Raw genomic sequence first — 20,388 nt, 5'->3', positions numbered from 1 at the left:
TAACATCAGATGGTAGCCATTCTGTTATTATTTTTTAAAGAGATATATTTGTAAATGCTATTATGGTGAGAGATGAATCCACTTCTTCCTTTAATGGAATTAAGAGTTAAGTCAAAGGTTAGATTTCACTCACACACACACACACACACACCCAATTAGATAGTCTCTTTAAGTTGATAGAAACTATTGACTTAACATCCAAAATTGAAAAGACAATGAGGTACAGCAAAATCAATCCATTCTCAATAGTGGTGATTCCCATGCCCAGGACCAAAGTATGTTTCCCTAACCATCCTTGGCCATATTCTGGGTTGACCTAGTTTATACTGCCCCATGGGAACTATGAGAGTGGATTCCACACATATAAGCATGACCCAGTCTAGGTTCTCTATCTTTGCCATAGCGTGGCAAAGAGAGAGCAAAGGAGGATTTTACAAATATTCAGTTCTAGATTTATGCAAAGCATACCACTCATAACCAGTCTGTAACATTGCTGCTGAAAGCTTGACAGCACTCAGTATACAATCCTTACTTGGCATTTATTTATTCTGATGGGATTAATTAAAACCATCAAATTTATACTCCCAACTCTAGTGTTAACAACATGGGTATTACAAAATGTTTGGAAAATCAGGCTGTAGCCTGTGAGGTTCATCATTAGGTGAGCTAAGCTTTATCAGTTTTTTAAATATCGGTCATGGTAGAATGCCATAAAACTTTGCCCTGTCAGATGGAGTACCACAAGTAATTAAATCTGCTCAGTATTATGTGGACAGCTGTTAATCTAGCTATTGTATTTTGATCCAGGCTGTTTCCCCTCTACGTTATACAGATATATGATATTGCAAAGATAAATGCCTCACTAAAACATGTGTCCTACAACTAGGTTGCTTTTGTTTCCTAACATGGAAGTTACAACATAGTAGCCTCTCATGGCCATGGGCCATGACCCATTAGCTCTTGTAAATCATTTGGCAAATAATCTTTTGCTTTCCTCCAACATGCATATTCCCATCCATACACACAGACTTTTTTTCACATCTTAATAAGCTATTTTCTTTCCTCTGCTTTCTACAGCATAGAGTCATGGGAGACCTTAACTGTAAATGCATTACAGAAATGCAAGATTTAAGTCACAAGCCAAGAGAATTTCAGGACACTGCAGCATTAAGAACTTAAGGGAAGTTGTGTAACAAGCCAAGAAATTCTGGATATCTATACATAATATTATTTGTAAAATGTTGGCAGTAGATATTTTCAAAACACCGGAGTTATATCTATTGGGCTTTATGGACAAAGAATTAGAAAAAAAAACACGGAAAACTCTTATTGTATTTAATCACTGTGGTCCAAATCATCTACACTTCAAAATGGAAAAAAGAATATGTTCCATCAGTTGAAGAATGGACAATCAAATCTTTGGACTTAGCACAGATGGCAAGACTTACTGACCAACTAAACGACAAAAACAGATGATTTTAAAAATGATTGGAAACCCTTTTTCAAATACATTGAATCGACGCACAAGGTAGTAATATATATATAAAATGTAAATATTAATTATATTAGTTATATAATTTAAATAGAAATAGAGGTGTTATATTATGGGCTTAAGAAAAGAAGATAATATATTAAGAGATAAAGATCCACCGTTTAGATAGTCGGAAATCCTGTTTTTGTTTTCTTTCTTCTTCTTTTCTCTTTTCTTTCTTCTCTCTATAAGTACTAGTATTGTAATGTGTAATTGTATTTAATTGTAAGTTTTTGTTAAAAAAAAATTTATCCAATAAAATTATATTAAAAAAAAAAATTAAGACTAGATAGGAGAATTTCAAGGAGAGACAAATATAGCCTGTAACAAGAATCATTGATTGGAAGCCTTTAAACTAAAGAGCATTAGGTCACTGGGGCAAAATACTAGCCCGACCAGGGCCGCAACTAGAGTCTGTGTCACCTGGGGCAAACATGGATTCTGCGCCCATTTTGGCACCCCCCCAGCGTGGCGCCCGGGGCACATGTCCTGGTTGCTCCCCCTAGTTGCAGCCCTGAGCCCCACTATTACATACTGAGCTAGAATTTAACTTTCGTTCATGGAAACACAATTAATAATGGTTTCTTCTCATGTGCCCATTCTCGGTTTCTAAGATCAACTAGGAATGACCTTTTCAAGATCTCATTCTTGTGTTAAATTCTGGCACAAGGGAAAGCACTAACAACAGCTGTGCAAATAAGGTGCTTCTGCCACAGGTTTTTCTAAGTTCAAACATTTATGGAAGCAAGATAAAGTTCTTCTGTTTAAGCTGACATTTAGTGGCGTTAAAAGCAAGCAGAAAGATTACTTCCCTGTTTTCATCCACTTACATACAAAACAGAATGGAACACTATGTGAATATTATGGCTGATACTTATAATCTAATATTTTTCACTTTATGCTCTGAAATTTCCTCTCTAACATGCTAAGTATGATAGCCATGATTCCCCTAATACAGTTTTTATTTCAGCAATTCTCACGAAATTATGACACATTATGCACTACTTGTAGCTATACAGTTTGAGACCTGCTATTTATAAAAAGTAAATGGGTGGGTTAAGCCCTTCAGATACTTAACACACCCACATTTTGTTTTATTTAAATAAAATAATGGTACCATTATACAGCAGTGGGATTCCTACAGATTCTGGGCACTATAAACAGGCTACTGGAAGTCACGCATTGTCCCCATAATCTAGAGGTCCACATCCAATAAAAATTCTGGGAAGGAAATGAGTTATGCTCTAATTTAGTGAAAAGGAGGAAAATATCCTGATTTTTGGGGTTTTTTGTCCATGTTCTCAGAGGCTGAGAACAGTTCTTAGCAATCACATAGGTCCTCCAAGATGACAAGGATTGTGACTTCTGTTCACCATATAAAATGACCAGTTCAACAACCAGGGCAAACAAACAAAAAAACACGCCCACTTCACTTTGTATGAAGCCAGTGTGGGCATTCATAGTGTGCTTTTATATGAAGTATTGTCATCTTTAAAAAAACCCAATAGTTTTGGAATATTTTGAAGGCTAGCCTTATTTTTTCAGGAATAAGTGCCTTTTTCCAGTTGATTCAATCAAGAATCTAATGCCAAAAAGCAATGTTCAGAGAGCAATTTCCAGCTAATGGTGTCTGGTAAAACTGTGTTTCTAAGTTACCTAGCTCAAGTTCTCAGTTAAGTGATACCGTGTCAATAGGTTGAACCACCAGTAACAGATTTTGGTATCATATGAATTAACCCATTCTTTAAAAAAGTGTCCTGTATATAGGAAATTAGATGTTCAGGAAAGAATGAAGTTTGAAGCCTTCTTCTTGACATCTAATTTTCTCTGAGCTAATATTTCTTTACAGAAATATAAAAAGTTATAAAAGGCAAAGTAGTGGTTGTAGCAGTGCAATTGAAGGCCCCTCTCCTTTATATGTGTATTTATATATTTATATATTTATTTATTTTCTATACAGCCTTTATCTAAATAACTCAAGGCGGCAAACATATCTAACACTCCTTCCTCCTCCTATTTTCCCCACAACAACAACCCTGTGAGGTGAGTTGGGCTGAGAGAGAGTGATTGGTCCAAGGTCACCCAGACTGCTTTCATGCCTAAGGCGGGACTAGAACTCAGTCTCCTGGTTTCTAGCCCGTTGCCTTAACCACTAGACCAAACTGGTTCTGTATGCATCACATGTACAAAAGAGGTGGGGCTTCAATCACTCTTCGGCAGCTACCATCTTGTCTTTTTTGACACCCCTCCTGCCAATACCACACAAACACTGTGTCATATGAAAATCTCCAGACTACTGCCTTAAAGGATTGCAGTCCAAATATTGGTTTCCTTTACCATCTTGGCAAGAACTAGGCTTAAGCTAGCAAAAAAAGTCTGTTTTAAGCACAATGCTAAGTAAAGGATATTATAGAATAGTATGCCATTCACAAGCATTCAGTAGGCATTTTTAACATAGCCTGCTAATTCCTAAGATTATTTCAATCTATACAAGAAAAGCATCAGTGCACTATTTGGGGACAATCAGCTGGGTAGCCTATTCCCTTGACCTTAAATATATAATGTTTAGCCTTTGTTCAATTCTTCAGAATGCAGCATGTCATTTACAAGAGACCTGCAACCAGCCCTTTTCTCCCTATATTGCAGGTGTCAGCTAGGTTCCTAGTTACTGCACTACAAATTTTACAAATCTGAAATAAAAGCATAACAGCTGTTCCACTTCAATATGAGAACTGCTAGTTTACTGCTTGATTGCTTCAGGGACACTGTGGTGGAACTGCTAGCAGATACAAGATCACAGATTTTAGAACCATCTTGTCCTCCAGATGTGCTTCAAGGTTAGTTGTTCTCACTTTCAACCATGCTGGCTGAGAATGATAGAAGCTGACATCTAAAACTGCTAAAGGGTACCCAGTTGGAAAAACTGATTTAGGATGAAGATAAGATTGGTAGTTTCTCTACGTTGTCTTATTTTCCATTATGAATAGCAACTATCTTAAGAGAAAAGCAAGCTAAAGTTGAACAATACTCCCAAAGACTGCTTTGGGGAAAAAAAGGAAAAGGTAAAGACACCTTCAAATCAAGTTTGACTCTTGTTGACAACATGGAAATAACCATATTGTGTTCTTGGCAATAACAGAGAAGTGGTTTGTGTTGCTTTCTTCTGGGATGATTTTTTTTTCCTTTTAATTTCCTTATCTATAGGATTGGGATTCCTGCTAATCTCCCATCCAAGTCCAACTCTAATGAGCTTTCTGAGATCAGCCAAGGTCAGCTAGATATTGCTAATGTTAATATACTGTAATCAGTTATAATTGTCTTTAGTACAACTGGTGTAGTAAAGTGAATGGTGGTACTTAAAGTGAATAACCACTTATTGTTAGTTTCTTTTAGGTTCAGTTCTAATGTGTTCCTCGTTAAAGGAGATAATGATATTCTTATTCCACCTTTTTTTATACATTTGGTCAACTCAAGGAAGCAAACACACCTAATGCTTTTTACCTCCTTCAGGTTACTCAACAAAACACCTAAACTGTTTTGGCAAGATGCAATCTTTACTTGTATTTGATGGTATAAATGCCAAACAGCTAAATTGTGGCTTTAAACTTAAGCTAGATGCACTGATTTTTGTATAAAGTGAAGTGCTAAATGGATTTGACTATTGTCCAGCAGCTCTGTTGTTAGAAAATCATGGGCTATTTTTTATGTGTATATTTCTTACAGGAAAGAAATTATTTCTTTATTGCATTTATATCCCATCTTCCTTCTGGGAGCTGTGTACAGAGGACATCCCCTCAACACCAACCTTGGGAGATAAGTTGGGCTAAGAGAGTGACTGGCCTGAAGTCAGCCCTTGAGTTCCATGGTCAAGGGGGACTTGGGCTTATCGAGATCTAGTGCAGCACCTTTGATAACTTTTAAAAGATCGCAATACCTTTTGATATAAATACAGGTATTGACTGCAAACAGACATCTGTTGGAAGAAACTGGGTCCTAAAATTAAGTGTATAAAAGCATACTGGAAAAGCTACTTAACAGTGAGGAAGCATTAATATTCCGAATTATCACTGGCTGGAGATAAAGTGGCTCTGCATTTTCCCTTGTTCCTATTTGGAGTTTGCAAGTACACTTTAATTATTACTTCCCCAGGGAATTCCTTTGTTAGCTCTACTACTGTTTGACCTCTTTTGCTTATGCTGCTCACTGAAAGGTTTTTGTTCTTGCTTGACATATCCTTGTTCTTGGTTATCAAGCAGGAGTGGGACATTAAACCCCATCACTCCTCTTGTTGCAGAAGCCTCCTCAAAGCGATCAATTAATCAACAAAACACAAATGTGGATGGAAAGCTAATAATGCTTAAAAAATAAAGCTACAACTTAAGGGAAAAGTGAATGGGGAGTTTCAATAGCACACTGTATTTGGATGTCAGGAGGATGCTGGTATGCCTTTGTATAACTGTAGCTGCATTTCTCACCAAAGTGATATTCTGGCTTTGTCCTCTAAGCCCAAGGAAGCCACTTTGCAAATAAGAGGAAGATGCACAGTAGAAGAAGGGAACGGATATATGAAATGGGGGCGGTGCGGTTGAGGTGGCCTGCAACCACATCATTTGGCAGGAACGTTCCCTGATGGATGGGCAGCCGGACGGGACTCTGCTGCCAGTTATGAGTCATAAATAACGAGTGCCAGTGGGTGCTGCTCTGCGTGCCTGGCAAAGAGGGAAATGTCAAGAGGCTGGGAAAGAATGTGGGAGCCATGGAGAAAGATGGCATTTCTTAGAGGAAGGTGGCTCTGAGGCCATTATCCACGTTCTTTCATGCATCAAAGAGTCATTGGTGCTTTTGGCTAGAGCAGGACAAAATCAATTAAGGCTTCTGAGGAAAAAGAACCCCAATGCTCTGCTTCACATTTCACAGAGTAGTGATATGAATAGCAGGCATGGGTGATAGAGCTTAATGTGTTTCTCTGCTTAGAAGTGATGCCATATATCAGGTTGCCAAGAAGATGCTCAGGTGCAAATAATACAATGCATGACCAGCAGAGGGAGCATCTTTTATTTGTTCCCAAGTAAGGGGGCTGAAGGGGCTAAAACAGTGAACCAAGTTCTTTCTTTCCTACTTTTTTGTCCCTAAGGCTTAAAATAATGGCTTTTTTCCTTTTCATATCAATTGTACTATTCTGCACAATATTGCAAAGGACTAATAAGTAGATTTGTGGTGCAAGGTTTTGGAGTCAAAGGCAAAAAGGTGCTTTGGAGAGTTGGGGGGCTGACACGTTGCACCTGTCTACAGCTCTTCAAAGCAGCCATGCCTCTTTGCAGATTGTTCAACAGCCCCTTTGCAGCTGCAGTGTGATCCAGAGAAAAGACATGTTTGGTTTATGAAATGACAGGCAAAGTGCTGCAGAAGCACCCCTGCATGCTCCAAAGCACTTTTTTTTTTTGCCTTCGACCCTGAAGTAATTGAGAGATGTTCTCTAGTCCTTCTTCCTTCCCACCTTCTCCATGGTATGCATAATTTTATATGTCTAAATCCTCCCTTATTCTTCTTTTTTTCCAAAGCTACAGAGTCCCCCAAATTCTAGACTTTTCTAGTAAGGATGCTTTTTGGGCCACCTGATCATGTTGATTGCCTTTGACCTCACTTTTTCTAGCTCTATTATATCCTTTTTCAAGTGTGGTAGCCAGGACTGTACACAGTACTCCAGACATGGAAATACCACAGATTTGTAGAATAATATTGGTGCTTATATTTACAGTCCCCTTTCTTAAAGATTTCTGACATGGAACTTCCCTTTTTCACAGCTGCCACAAATGAGCTATTTACTACAAACCCAGTATCTTTTTTCTGATTAGTTACAAACAGTTCATACTACAACAATGTGCAAATGAAGCTGGAATTTTTGTCCAAAATGCATCACTTTGAACTTATTTGATTTGCTTTTGCCATTTGGTTGACCAATTACCTGGTTTAAAGAGATCCTTCTGGAGCACCTCATGGCCATATTTGTTTTTTAACCATTATCAGTGGTTTAATGTCAACTGCAAACTTGGCCAATTCACTGGTTATTCTTAAATCAAGATTATTTATGGACAAGTTAAGAAGCATGTTCCAAAACAGATCCTTGAGGGAGTTCTCTTCTTATTTCCCTCTACTGAAATATTGCTCCTGTTTATTCCTACTCTTTGTTTTGAGTTTTGAACCAGTTAGCAGTCCATAAAAGGGCAGGTCCTCTTACCCCATGACCAATATATTTATTTTGATGAGATAGTAGTTTGGATGTGTATATGCAGATACAGGATCAATTAATTTACATTCAGGGTATGATTTGATTAACCCATATGAGTTGCAACCCTACTTATAAAGCATTACTACAGGTAAGGCTTTCTGACTATAAGTATTAGGCCATATATTACTCTAAATTTCAGCTTAAGAATATTTATGCAAGAATGACATTCTGAATATAATCAAAGTTTAAGAGTTCAGTCTTTCTCCTTTACTAGTGTTTCTATTTTGGGGAAAAAATGGTGCACAAACCCCTCTAGGTCCTCATCAGATTAAAAGTTCTGCTGACAAAATCCACTTTTTTGTTTTTCATTTGATTTCTGCCCACAAATATATAGATATATGAACAACAGCCTGAACATTATATTAGAGAGCCATACTAGAGTTCTTTTAGAGATTTTTGTACTTGTTGGAAATTCCAGCAATATTTCAGATTCAAACTGTGTGTTTCTTGCATTGGAATACTATATACAACATACAATTTAGTTTAAACTTGACTTTAAAAGTAATGTAAGCTAAACCAGGCTGCAGTTTTATACTGACCTTCAGAATTGTTCGGCCATCAAATGATTCCCTTTCCTTGAAAGATTTACTCATGCCTCGGTTATTTGGTTCTTCAGCTGCAAAATAAATGGGATTCCAGCTCAAACTGAGTCAATGCCCCCCTCCAATATATATTTTTTTATACAGAGAGATGATTCTGAATTCGTTTTTATCCATTTACCACAACAGCATTTTAAACAAGACAGAAATTATTTCCAAAAGTATGTTGTCAGAATGTGTAGAGTCATCAATATTGTTTTGAGGATTATTCAGGGCTGACAGCTTAGTGTAATAGAATCATCCAGGAGAAGCCAGAGTTTAAGATTCAGTGCTCTGTCAAAGCATGTTTCAGTAGTAAAGCATTCTCTCATCTTGTTTCCAAGTCCAGCATTAAAAAGCTGATCATTCTGCAGACCACAAATTTAAAACCACTGAGAAAAATTGGGTACTTGGGCAATGCATCCTGGTTCTCAAGGTGCCTCTAATTTCTCAAAGCTGAGAACAAACAAAAGAAGATGAATGACTCCTTATACCAAGGGTTATTTTTACTCTGCCCAACTGCGGATACTCCTTGCAAGAGTACAACTATCAATTTGGTTCTGAGAATCTCAGGTTTTGTGAAGCATATTGAGAGCTTTGTGTTTTTCTTTTGAAAAGCAAGTTTCTAGTTGTCATGATAAGAAGGAATTTGTTCCGCTAAGTAGCAATTGTTCATAAATGGGAACATTATATACAGCTTATTAGTCAGGGATTTAATTCTTTAGCTCACACTTTTGCTCCATCTGCAAGTGTAGTATTTCTACTATACTGATGCTATTGGCCCAGAACCCCTAATCTCCAAACAATCTCATTTAACTCTGTTTGAAGTCTTCTTTCATGGCTTTTGCCTGTCCTCTAAGCACGTTCTGGGTGCATCTATCAAACAACGCCATCTTAGAGCACCCAAAAGGTGTGTCTTATGTGTCCTGGTGCCTGGCCTCTGGAACAGCAAGCCCCACAAGATCCTGATGGATCCAACCCTGCTTTCCTTCAAATGAGCTTTGAAGGCCTTGAGCTAGGGCAGGGTGTGTATCCACTATGGGACATACCTGGTGTATTTACATCACATATTTGTTCTCCCTGTTATGGCCATCTTTTACTTTATCTTTGGTTTCTTAACAGATTGTATTGTGTGGTCGTTAACTTTCTATACTACCCAGAGCCAGTGATGTGTTGGATGGCCATAGAAATCTAATTTATAAATATAAAATAAATGTATATACATTATAAATATATATTTTAAAAAAAATATTCAAGAAAGCTGAAAAGGCACACTGGAAATAGATCAACAAACTCGCACATCATTCTATTCTTGTCACTCTTTGAAAATCTGAACATGAGCATGAAAAATAAAATATGATCAAAAGTCCTTAAGGTAGTTGTGTAAAAAACTTAGCTAATCATCTGTGCAAATTGTGTAGGCAGGATAGGTAAAACTGTGGTGAGATAATAACTTTTTCCATTTTATTTGCAAGGCCATATTGCCAGACTGCTCCTATATCTGCCAGTGTGTTCAGTCAGGTTATTTCCATATATTGGGCTACAGCTAAGTGTGTGATCACACAAACACACACACATACAGATACACACACACACACAGATCTTAAATTCAAGTTAGTCCTATTTTCAAGTAAATAGGGTAAACAGATTATTAGTTGACCAAAGCATGGTAATTCCTTTGCACAACTTCAGGAGATGTCCTTTCATAGCCATATGCACCAGTTTGCCCTAAGCCCTGCATTGGAATTAATGGTTGCTATTTTTAGAATATGAACAAACAGCTATTCATATTCTGCTTACTAAATAAGCTTTTAAAAACAGCTTTAAAGTTAAAAATAAACTACAGCTTGATAATACTAAACACATTTGGATGGAAAAGCAGACTCTGTGAACTCATCAATAATCTAAATCCAAATGACATTAAATCAAATGTATCTTTTAAAAGATAGGATACAATCTTGATTGAAAAGCAATGCAAAATCATAGCTTCTCTCAGACATAAAAGGATAATGAAGGAACCAAACATCTGTTGGATATAAAAGGTGTGTTGAACATTTCAGTGAAGGATTCTTTCTCGCCTATTTCAGATGACTGCAACCTTAATGAAGAGATCCATCCTTAAGTAGGTAATGAACCTATTATCTCCAGCCTATGGGTCATGAAATAATAATAAATTAGCAATAGCAAACCTAGGAACTGTCATAGCAAACTCAGGGATCAAAGCAGCTCTTATATTACTCAGAAGACCTTAATAGAGCCTCACCAGCACCACCAGGATCATTCCGAAAGATGGTATTCATAACAGTAGCATGGAGTTTCACCCCATCCCATTCTTTTTTCATCAGCCCAGAGGTCACAAACTGATCCATCAGTCTATCTGCTATGAGCTGAAGCCTAGGGAAAAGAAAAGGAAAGGAGGAAAAGGGCAGTGAGGCACTTTTCAATATCTGTATTCATGTAACAGGTTCTTGAATGTTCATACCCTGGAGAAGAATTAAAACAATTATTACCAAACATTTCAAAACAAATGTTGCATTGGTGGCCTGTTACTTCTTCAAGGTGGAAGGTTATCAGTGGAGAAAGCTGGAAGGAATCCAAAGTACTGGAAAAATGTTTCAACCCCTGTGCTTAGGATACAAGCAAACCTAGATAATACATCCTTCACTGAAACAGAACAACAAAATTGCATCCTGTGAAGAAAGGGGAGGAGGGGAAAAAGCTGCTTTGGAAAGGTCTTCGATAGACCATTAAAAATAGTTCGACATACATTTTTACTATGTGGAAAGCAGGAACTTGATAAAAATGCCTGTCTGACAAAAGGAAAAGGACTCTGAATAAAAAGTTCTGCTTTATCCATGCTCATGTTTCAGATTACTCATCACAAACAAGACAAGGTTGATACTATATGGAGTTGGATAGTGCTAATACTTTGCTTACTCCTGACAAGGTACCTTCTCCTACTTTTATCTTACAGTGCAGGTGTTATCAAAATGATGCATTTACTTAGATGCATTAACTCCACACTGACATTAAAGGGCTTCTTGATTAGGCTTTGTGATGTGATCCTGCTTCATGGAAGTCCATACCATGTCACTGTCCACTGCAATCTTTCCCACATTTTCCACTCTTCTTATTCTTCTTTTTTAAAGAACTTCATTGGTTTTAGATGGGAATTTCTCATTTAAACCTTCCTCATGTGCAAGATTGCACAGTTTCATGCTTATGTCTTGTATTTCATGACTGCAACGAGATTTGTTAGGTTCTGCATTTCTGAGCATTGATGGAAAGATCCAAAGCATCTTCCCTTCTAGTTTTCCCAAAACTGGGCTATGGTGAGCAATGTGGGGCAGAAAGGCTACAATTCCCAGCTGGACCAACTAAAGGTTGTCAGGAGGTTCAAGCCCGATCATTGGCAACCTATCACATGTACGTTGTGCCAGGGAATGCTTGGAGAAAAGGGTGTGCCAGTAAGGTTTTAAATTATCCTTCCTGGTCCTAACATGGTTGGATTGCTTTATTTTCCTAAGTCACATTTCGATTAGATGAAGGGGGCAGACATTTGACCCTCTGAATTTCTAAAGAAGAATGAGTATAAACTCCACACTTAATATATCCTACCTTTAGCACAATCTCTCTCATGATGATTGACTTTTGTTCTCAACATTATAACACCTTGACTTGGCCTTTGACACAACCTAGAGCACAAAAATCCTTACCATGTAACAAATATTACCTCTATAAATGACAAACAAAACTGAGAGTGCTACAAGCTACACATTATTTTTGAAATGTCTGTGTTAGAAGCAGTCCACAATGAAGCACCATTAACACAGAGGGCTTCAGTTGAACAAGCTTATTTTCTGAGCACTGGCAAAAATTATCCCAATTACCACTAATGCATGGATAGGGGTAGAGAGTAACAGAGATGACCTTGATAAAAATATGCAAGGACTGTTACCTAGGCAAAGAAGCTGAAACATTATTAAGTCTTGGGAAGTAAAGTAACATTTGGAAGCTGCTCAGGCAGATAAGTCCCTAACTCACTGAACTATAAAAAGGAGAAGGAGGTACAGCACAATTAGACTTGAAAGATTCTGTTATTATAACCTATCCCAATAAAGTGTAGTTCTGGTCTTCATGTGGAGCTGATTTTCTGGTCCGGTCTACATAGTGGGCCTGACAATGGGGTGCATATTTTATCATTACTTTAATATAGCTGAATTCCTCAATTCAGCTTAGCTCCATGGTTGAAAATGCTCCATCTGTGCATTACTTCCATGGGTTGAAAATGCTGTAACACCATAGAGCTCTGATTGATTAATTTTGTCTTATTCTATTCAAAACACAATTTGAAGAATATTCATAAAATCTTCTCACCATTTTAACTTTGCCCTGATACTATGGTTGTCCAGAGTAGGAACTGAATAAATAAAGGAAAGTGAAAAGATGCAAGGCAACATTCCCAACTTAAAGCACATACCCCTAAACGGAGTTCTGGCCAAAACAGTAGAATCACAAATTAGTTTATGGAAAATATTAACTTGTTTGGTCCAAGCACCATAATCAATGCTTATTTTTATGCATAGAGTTTGAGAAAATATGTTTTATATTTGAAAGGTTCCAAGATGATGCCAATTCTGGTAACAGCTGTTTGTTATTTAAAGTCAAATTTTATTGATTTCAGCAAAGCTAAATAAGATTAGACCTGTCTAGTACTTTTATGGGAATGTAGGGACGCGGTGGCGCTGCGGGTTAAACCGCTGAGCTGTCGATCGGAAGGTCGGCGGTTCGAAACCGCGCGGCGGGGTGAGCTCCCGTTGCTCGTCCCAGCTCCTGCTCACCTAGCAGTTCGAAAACATGCAAATGTGAGTAGATCAATAGGTACCGCTTCGGCGGGAAGGTAACGGCGTTCCGAGTCGTCATGCTGGCCACATGACCCGGAAGTGTCTACGGACAACGCCGGCTCCAAGGCTTAGAAACGGAGATGAGCACCGCCCCCTAGAGTCGGATTCGACTGGACTTTACGTCAAGGGAAACCTTTACCTTTACTACCAGGAAATCCTAGGGTTGTAGCTAGACTGGGAAGTTGAAATAACGTGGCAAACTACTTCCATACTGTTGTCAAGAAAGTAACATAGAGGTCTCCATGAAGTCACCAGTAGTCAAGCTTGAGTTGAGGAAGACTTCACTTATTTAAGAGTCAGATTAAGGAACCAGGAAGTTTGTAAAGTACTGTATGTAAAACTTGACAGTGGTGCAACATGCAAGTAATTTTCACACACAGCCTGCCCCATGAACATACAGACAAGTGTGCTAACCCATATTAATGTTAACTGTAAACTAAATGTGTAAACCAAAAGAGGAACACAAGTCTAAACCCCTAGAATTCTCTCTACAAAGTATTCATTATCCAAGACCAGCATGGCTAGGGAACAGTAATTAAAATCTAATAATTCTACCCAATAAAACAGACCATCACAGATATATGCAATCTTATATATTCTTTGTGCTAAATCCATCAGGAAAGTAATTTGCTGGATAGTTCACACATTCCCAGTTATAGGATTCCAACTTGACCCTTTTGGTCTTGCTTAGGGATGTTTTTCCCCTCTAGTCACCATTTGCTTGATAATTCTTGATGAGCTAATGTAATAGCCTGCTGGCTTTGAGTTGACCCTGTGAGGCTGTTGCTGGCTAATTTCTAGCTTTTCAACCCGAATCTCATGTTTTCTGGAAATACATTTTTGAAATTAGAGATGACAAATAAAAAGTGGTATGATACCTTGACAATTAATAAAATACCTCAAATAATATCATGCTTTATCGTATCATAAAATCAAGGGAAAAAAACAAATTAAATTATAATGAGAGGTCTTGCTACATGGGGATCATTACAGCATAACTTTCCTCATCTTTTTTCTCCCCCTCTGTAGTCAAAATCAGAGAAATTTTCCAGTAACATCAAGGCAATAGAAGGAACTTGGAATCTACAAATACCCAATTTGGATACCCAAATTGGACTCTAAATACCCAATTCTACAAAACAAAAGTATTTTGTTTTGAGTATTTAGGGGAAACAAAAATCAAATGTACATCTAATTTTCACACTGCCAAAAGTAGAATGGATGAGTTAGCTGGACATATTTTAATGAAAATGTAGAAAAAAGAGGTGATTTTTGTAATAATGCATATTATTTATTCACAGGGTTTCAGAGATAATGAAAACAACAGGAGAGAATCTACTGAGTATGCCTAAATGTTTAATAAATTAATGCATATATTCTGAGAGTGCAGGTTTTACTTACTCCCTGTTGAAAGAGACCTAATGCCATGGACACTCAGTTTCTTAAAAAATGTAAATTCCAACACTGATTAGAATCTATATTTAATGCTACAAACATCACACAAGTTGCCAAAAGGCAGAAAACTGAAGTAAAGAAAAATATGGTAATTCTCATCTTAACAAAAGTGTAATTTAAAACGATCTACTAAAATCTGATTAATTATTTATTCTGATACTTCTTGGGGGGAATTACAGAGACATCTGAAAGACAAAGGAGAAGGAAAAAAGACATTTAGCATATGTTTGGAAAAGAATTAAAATGGTCCAGATAATACTTAAGACTTTGCATTTGTAAAGAAAGAAATTACATGCAACATAATTTAGCAAAAGGAAGAAGACTATGAAGTTGTAGCTGAGTAATTAAATAGTATGTGCTACAGCCAGTGGTTGCATTCACACTTCACGGCTAACCAGAACTGTTCAGCATTTAGAAATGCCATGTTAAAAGTATAAATGCCATGGTATGGTGGTCATGCCTACTGTTCTTTTGGAGAGAATGATTCAACCAACCACAGAAGCTTCTTGCTCTGTTTAGCATGATATGCAAACCAGTAATCTAGCTTATTCCCCACTAATAAGTCAGAGTCAGAAGGCACTGTTTATCATTAATTTCCATTCTGATTCCTGTCTTCTTTGGAGAGAGAAATTAGAAATCCCTGTTTGCATGTTATGGTAACTTCCTTCCTTCCTTCCTTCCTTCCTTCCTTCCTTCCTTCCTTCCTTCCGTCCGTCTTTCCATCCATCCATCCATCCATCCATCCATCTATCAAATTTGTCACCGCCCATCTCCTCCAAGCGGAAGAACTCTGGGCGGTTTACAATACAAAACAATAAATACACAATAACATTTCAATATAAAACACATTATAAAACAATTTTGCAGAACTACCAAATATAATAAAATCCAGATGGCTATGGTCTCATTTAGTCACTGTATAGGAGGGGCACTTCAAGGTACTAGCCAGCCCCAAGTATGACTATACTCCTCCCTGCCCCAAGCCCAGTGGCAGAGCCAGGTCTTCAACTTCCTCCGGAAGGCTAGGAGCGATGGGGCTAATCTCACCTCTGGGGGCAAGATGTTCCAGAGGGCGGGTGCTACTGCAGAGAAGGCCCGCCTCCTGGACCCTGCCAGATGGAATTCTCTTATCGACGGGGTCCGTAGCATGCCCTCTCTGCAAGATCAGGTGGGATGGGCTGACGAAACAGGGAAGAGGCGGTCCCTTAGGTAACCCGGTCCCATGCCATGTAGGGCTTTAAAGGTGATAACCAACACCTTGAATTGGACACGGAAGCAGACTGGTATCCCATGCAGCTCATGTAGCAGAGGTGTTATGTGCACCCTTCTAGGGGCGCCAAAAATAGCCCGCGCAACCGCATTCTGAACCAGCTGAAGCTTCCGGATACTCTTCAAGCGTAGCCCCATGTAGAGCGCATTGCAGTAGTCTATATGGGAGATGACTAGGACGTGAGTGACTGTTTGGAGGGCTTCCCGTTCCAGGAATGGGCGTAACTGGCGCACAATCTGAAGTTGCGCAAAGGCCCTCCTGGCCACGACTGCCACCTGCTCTTTGAGCAGGAGTCATGAGTCCAGGAGAACCCCCAGATTATGCACTGAGTCTGTCTGGGGCAGTGCAACCCCATCCAGAAATAAAGATGACAATTTCCCAGAAGGCGAGGTGCCATCAATCCACAGCCACTCCGTCTTACCAGGGTTCAGCTGAATCCTGTTGTTCCCCATCCAGGCCCTCACAGCCCCCAGGCACTGAGAAAGGGCAGCTACAGCATCACTTACCTCACCTGGGATGGAGATATACAATTATCGTCAACCTACTGATGATACCTCATCCCGTGGTGACAGATGATCTCACCCAGCGGTTTCGTGTAGATGTTGAATAGGAGAGGAGAGACAACCGAACCCTGCGGCACCCCACAAAGGAGGGGTGTTTGTTTAGCAGAAGAAGCCAGGTAAGAGAAAAGAAGCGAGAGGAAGAAGCATGGACCAGAAAATGTATGCTTATTCAATAATTGGGCTATTGTGTATGCAAACAGAGTAATTCTTTTTTTTCAGTTAGGCCCAGAAATTAAATCTTGTAAGAATGGAAATCTTTTATCATTTTTTATGTACTGAGTTACTGGTTTTTAAACTATTTAGAACAAGCAGCAATTGTACAAGTAGAAGCTGTCTTATTTCTTTCAGTAATATGACTCATTATGAACCCATGGGTAAAAGTCAGTATCAGCCTTCTTTAGTTACAGAACAACAGCAGTTTCATCTCCTGGATGTCTGTGGAATGTTTTCTGACAGATACGATCAAACTCAGAGGTTGAGATGATTTTGGAGCATCATTACATTATTTTTGCCATTTCAGATAAAATACTTTTATGGACTAATGAATATAGAGAAAACAAGGGAAAGGTTTACCTGTTGGATCCATCTTTCATGTGGACTTTTGCATACAGAACATCAATCATGGCTGGATCATCATTCATGTATTCTACGCCTCTTATTTCCACAGTTAGTGGTTTGCCTTCAGTAACTGTCCTATTTAAAAAAAGAAGGGGGGAGGGGAGACACATACCAAATGGTTCATTTTGAACTTTAGCTGGCAACTATGTATTTCACTACTTCAATTGCATTAGACATAGGCTGACCAATTTGAGTGTTTGGCAACCAGCTCAGAATTACAATGGTTGCAGTGTCCCATGGTCATGTGATCGCCATTTGTGACCTTCACTGCCAGCTTCCAACAAGCAAAGTCAATGGGGAAACCAGCAGAAGCTTGCAGATGGTGATCACGTGACTGTGGGATGCTGTGCCCACGTGGAATTCGCTTAACAACGGCAACTGGGACTGCCATAACTGCTGTCATAAGTCAGGGTGCTCATGTGGCATTGCCCTTTATGACTGCATTGCTTAGCAATGGAGTTGCCAGTCCCAATTACCACAGTTAAGCAAGGAGTACCTCTAGTTATATTCATGAAGAACATCACATCAAATTTAGTATATTTCTTTGGCACGGTGACCTTTGGCATGCCTCTTAAACGCCAACTACAATCCTTTACCTTGTCTATATCTGTAGCTTTACGTTTGTCCTATCAGCACTTACATGCCATAAGAAGAAAAACAGAACTCTACTGTTATTATATAGGTTAGAAAACCACCCAGACAACTACTGCATAGCTTTTAGACACTGCAAAGCATTCGTATTAAAGAAGTGTTAAATAATACAAGCAATTATACTATCTGTCATATAAAATGAAAGGCCAACACTTTCTAATATTAGAGACTGGGGGGTTTATCTATGTGCAGTTCTACATATAGTGAAATTCACATAGCTAGACCCTTACAATTTATTTCCCATTAGCAGTAATGGCAATAATGATTTTCAATATTGCAGACATAATTGTCCTTATAGCTGATGTTGTTTTGCCATTATAACTATATAATCGGCCCACTTCTTAACAGGTAGGAGTTTAAATGGCGGGAGAGGTATCCTGTCTTGGCAGTGTGGAGTCAGAGGGGCAATGACTAGATGAGAGCTGGATCCCTGATTTTCGAAAACACATTGTACTTAGAGTTGATGTAATCAAAGGTATTGCAGTTGTCACATTTTGCTGTGTAATATTTGTGTTTCATTTATTTCCTCTGTTACATTGTTTTGGCATATCTGTGTGAAAAGCATGTGGTACACCTGTGTCAAGAAAAGGGTAAAGGTGTTGCTATACTGGGGATCACAGGCAAGGGATGGTAACTGTTTGGGAGAACAGAATATTATAGGGGTAGAGAATATATGGCTAGCAGCTATTATTTTCTCTCCATGACATGATAATTTGGGGTGGGGGGAAGAGTTGCTGTGATCTACAGAAATACCATCCTACTTAGCAGAACACCCACCACAGAGGCAAACTGAGGACATTTGCATGGTGTTGAGTCAACAGCCTATCTGAGCAAGCTGGCTTCTAAAATAGTACTGGAGAACTTCAATACCATGATCATCAGTTCATATTAAGGCTATGCAAGAAGGCCCATCTCAACATTTCCTGGCCACCATAATAACCCCGAGACTATCTCAAATGATTACTGGTCATATATCCTTAATCTAATCTTTGTCTGGGGAGATAAGGAACACCAATGGATAAGTGGGGGTGGGTGGTAAGTGTTAAAGTTACTCCAATGTCAAAGTCATTGCCTCATTTGGTGAAGTTTGGTCTCAGTATCTATCCCCTCCATTAAGATAGTCTGTCTCTGGGGATTATGAAATCTAATAGGCTCTTGAATAATCCATGAGAATTTATAGGAGCCAAAGTCAGTAAACCCTACAATGAGTCTTCACCTCTACTGGCCTATACGTTTGCTAAGGCCATCAGAGAGGTCTAGGTGCTGGTGGTCCAGCTTGCTTGTTATCACCTCATGGTTACTCGCAAAGAGACCTTCTTTATAGTTGCATCAACCCTCTGGAATGCTCTTCCCCAAGGAGGCACTTAAATCTTTTCAGCATCTAACAAAAATACATTTCTTCACCTAAGCCTTCCTTATCAGAATGCTCCAAGCAATTTTTTTCTTTCTTCCCCTGTTTTTTAAAATACACACATGCACACATTCTTACTGTTTTAATTCACTGCCATTTATTTGCAATATTTTATTCTCCTTATTTGCATGCTAGGGTTGAGATTTTTACATATAAATGTGGTGTAAAAATATAATAAATATGTGCTAAATTATCTTATCTTCTACTGATTTTAATTTAGTCAGTAACAAATAAACAAGGCTCCTGTGATACTAAAGTGGGTCATAAGTCTTAATATTTTGGCTGGCCTTAATATGCACTCCAAATTTGTTATTGCTACCAACACAGTCTCTATGGATTGTGCTGTATCTCTGACATTACTCTGAAATTGGGAAGCCATGAGTGTCTCTGTTTAATTATATGTATATAATTATTTAGAGTGCCTCTTGTTTAATTAGAGAAAGAATGCACATACAATACATCAAACAGAGAAGCATATGAAAATAAAGGAGTAGACTAATAACTCAGAATTATCAGTAAGAATAGAAATCAACATAAGACTCTTATAAATGTAAATTTATGCTTATCTATTGCAGGGCCCATTTGATGGCTTTTGGTGAATGGGGCCACTGATGCTTCATTCAGGACAGAATTATACAAACTTGAGAGGCTTCACATGGTTCTCACTAGTAACCTCATTGGCTGAGTTGAGATGACACACTGCATTAATCCACTGTTTGTTTTAACCATGATTTATTGAATAAGCAACAACTGGAAAGATAGACATATCAACTAAGGCAATATCCTATCCTAGATCAGGGATAGAGTTTGGGAGGGGCAAATGCACAGTAATACATTCTAGGGTTTAATTTCCAAAAGGATTATTCACAACCAGAGAAATACACAGAGAATTATGCCAGGGCTAGCATAACTAGATTGTAGAACTCTAGACACTCATTAGATGGCAGCAATGATAAAAGAACACACTAACTCTTTGTTGCCATCTAGTAGTAATATGGATTTCTGCAGTCCACATATGGTAGTCCTAGATTAGGCAGTAAACTGGTCCAGAAATCAAGAGTCAGGAGCTAAATTCTATCTGAGCAACTTTTCAGAGGGCAAAAACAAGAGAACAAAGA

The 20,388-nt window shown here is 38.4% G+C and overlaps 1 protein-coding gene across 1 annotated transcript in view; it reads right to left on the bottom strand.

Moving 5' to 3' along the window:
- The window catches only part of ASCC1 (activating signal cointegrator 1 complex subunit 1), an 83,254-nt gene that overhangs the window by 27,664 nt on the left and 35,202 nt on the right, over positions 1 to 20,388 (bottom strand). Inside the window, exons 7-9 of the mRNA XM_063307494.1 lie at positions 17,164 to 17,283; positions 10,662 to 10,792; positions 8,360 to 8,436 (exon numbers count right to left, since the gene is read on the bottom strand). Of these exons, the coding sequence (XP_063163564.1) occupies positions 8,360 to 8,436; positions 10,662 to 10,792; positions 17,164 to 17,283 (328 nt within the window). The remainder of the gene's footprint in view (positions 1 to 8,359; positions 8,437 to 10,661; positions 10,793 to 17,163; positions 17,284 to 20,388) is intronic.

Source organism: Candoia aspera, chromosome 6 (assembly GCF_035149785.1).
Source record: "Candoia aspera isolate rCanAsp1 chromosome 6, rCanAsp1.hap2, whole genome shotgun sequence".
Taxonomy (NCBI): Eukaryota; Metazoa; Chordata; class Lepidosauria; order Squamata; family Boidae; genus Candoia; species Candoia aspera.
The sequence above is the reverse complement of the archived record's forward strand: the minus strand, read 5'-3'. Positions and strand labels throughout refer to the sequence as shown.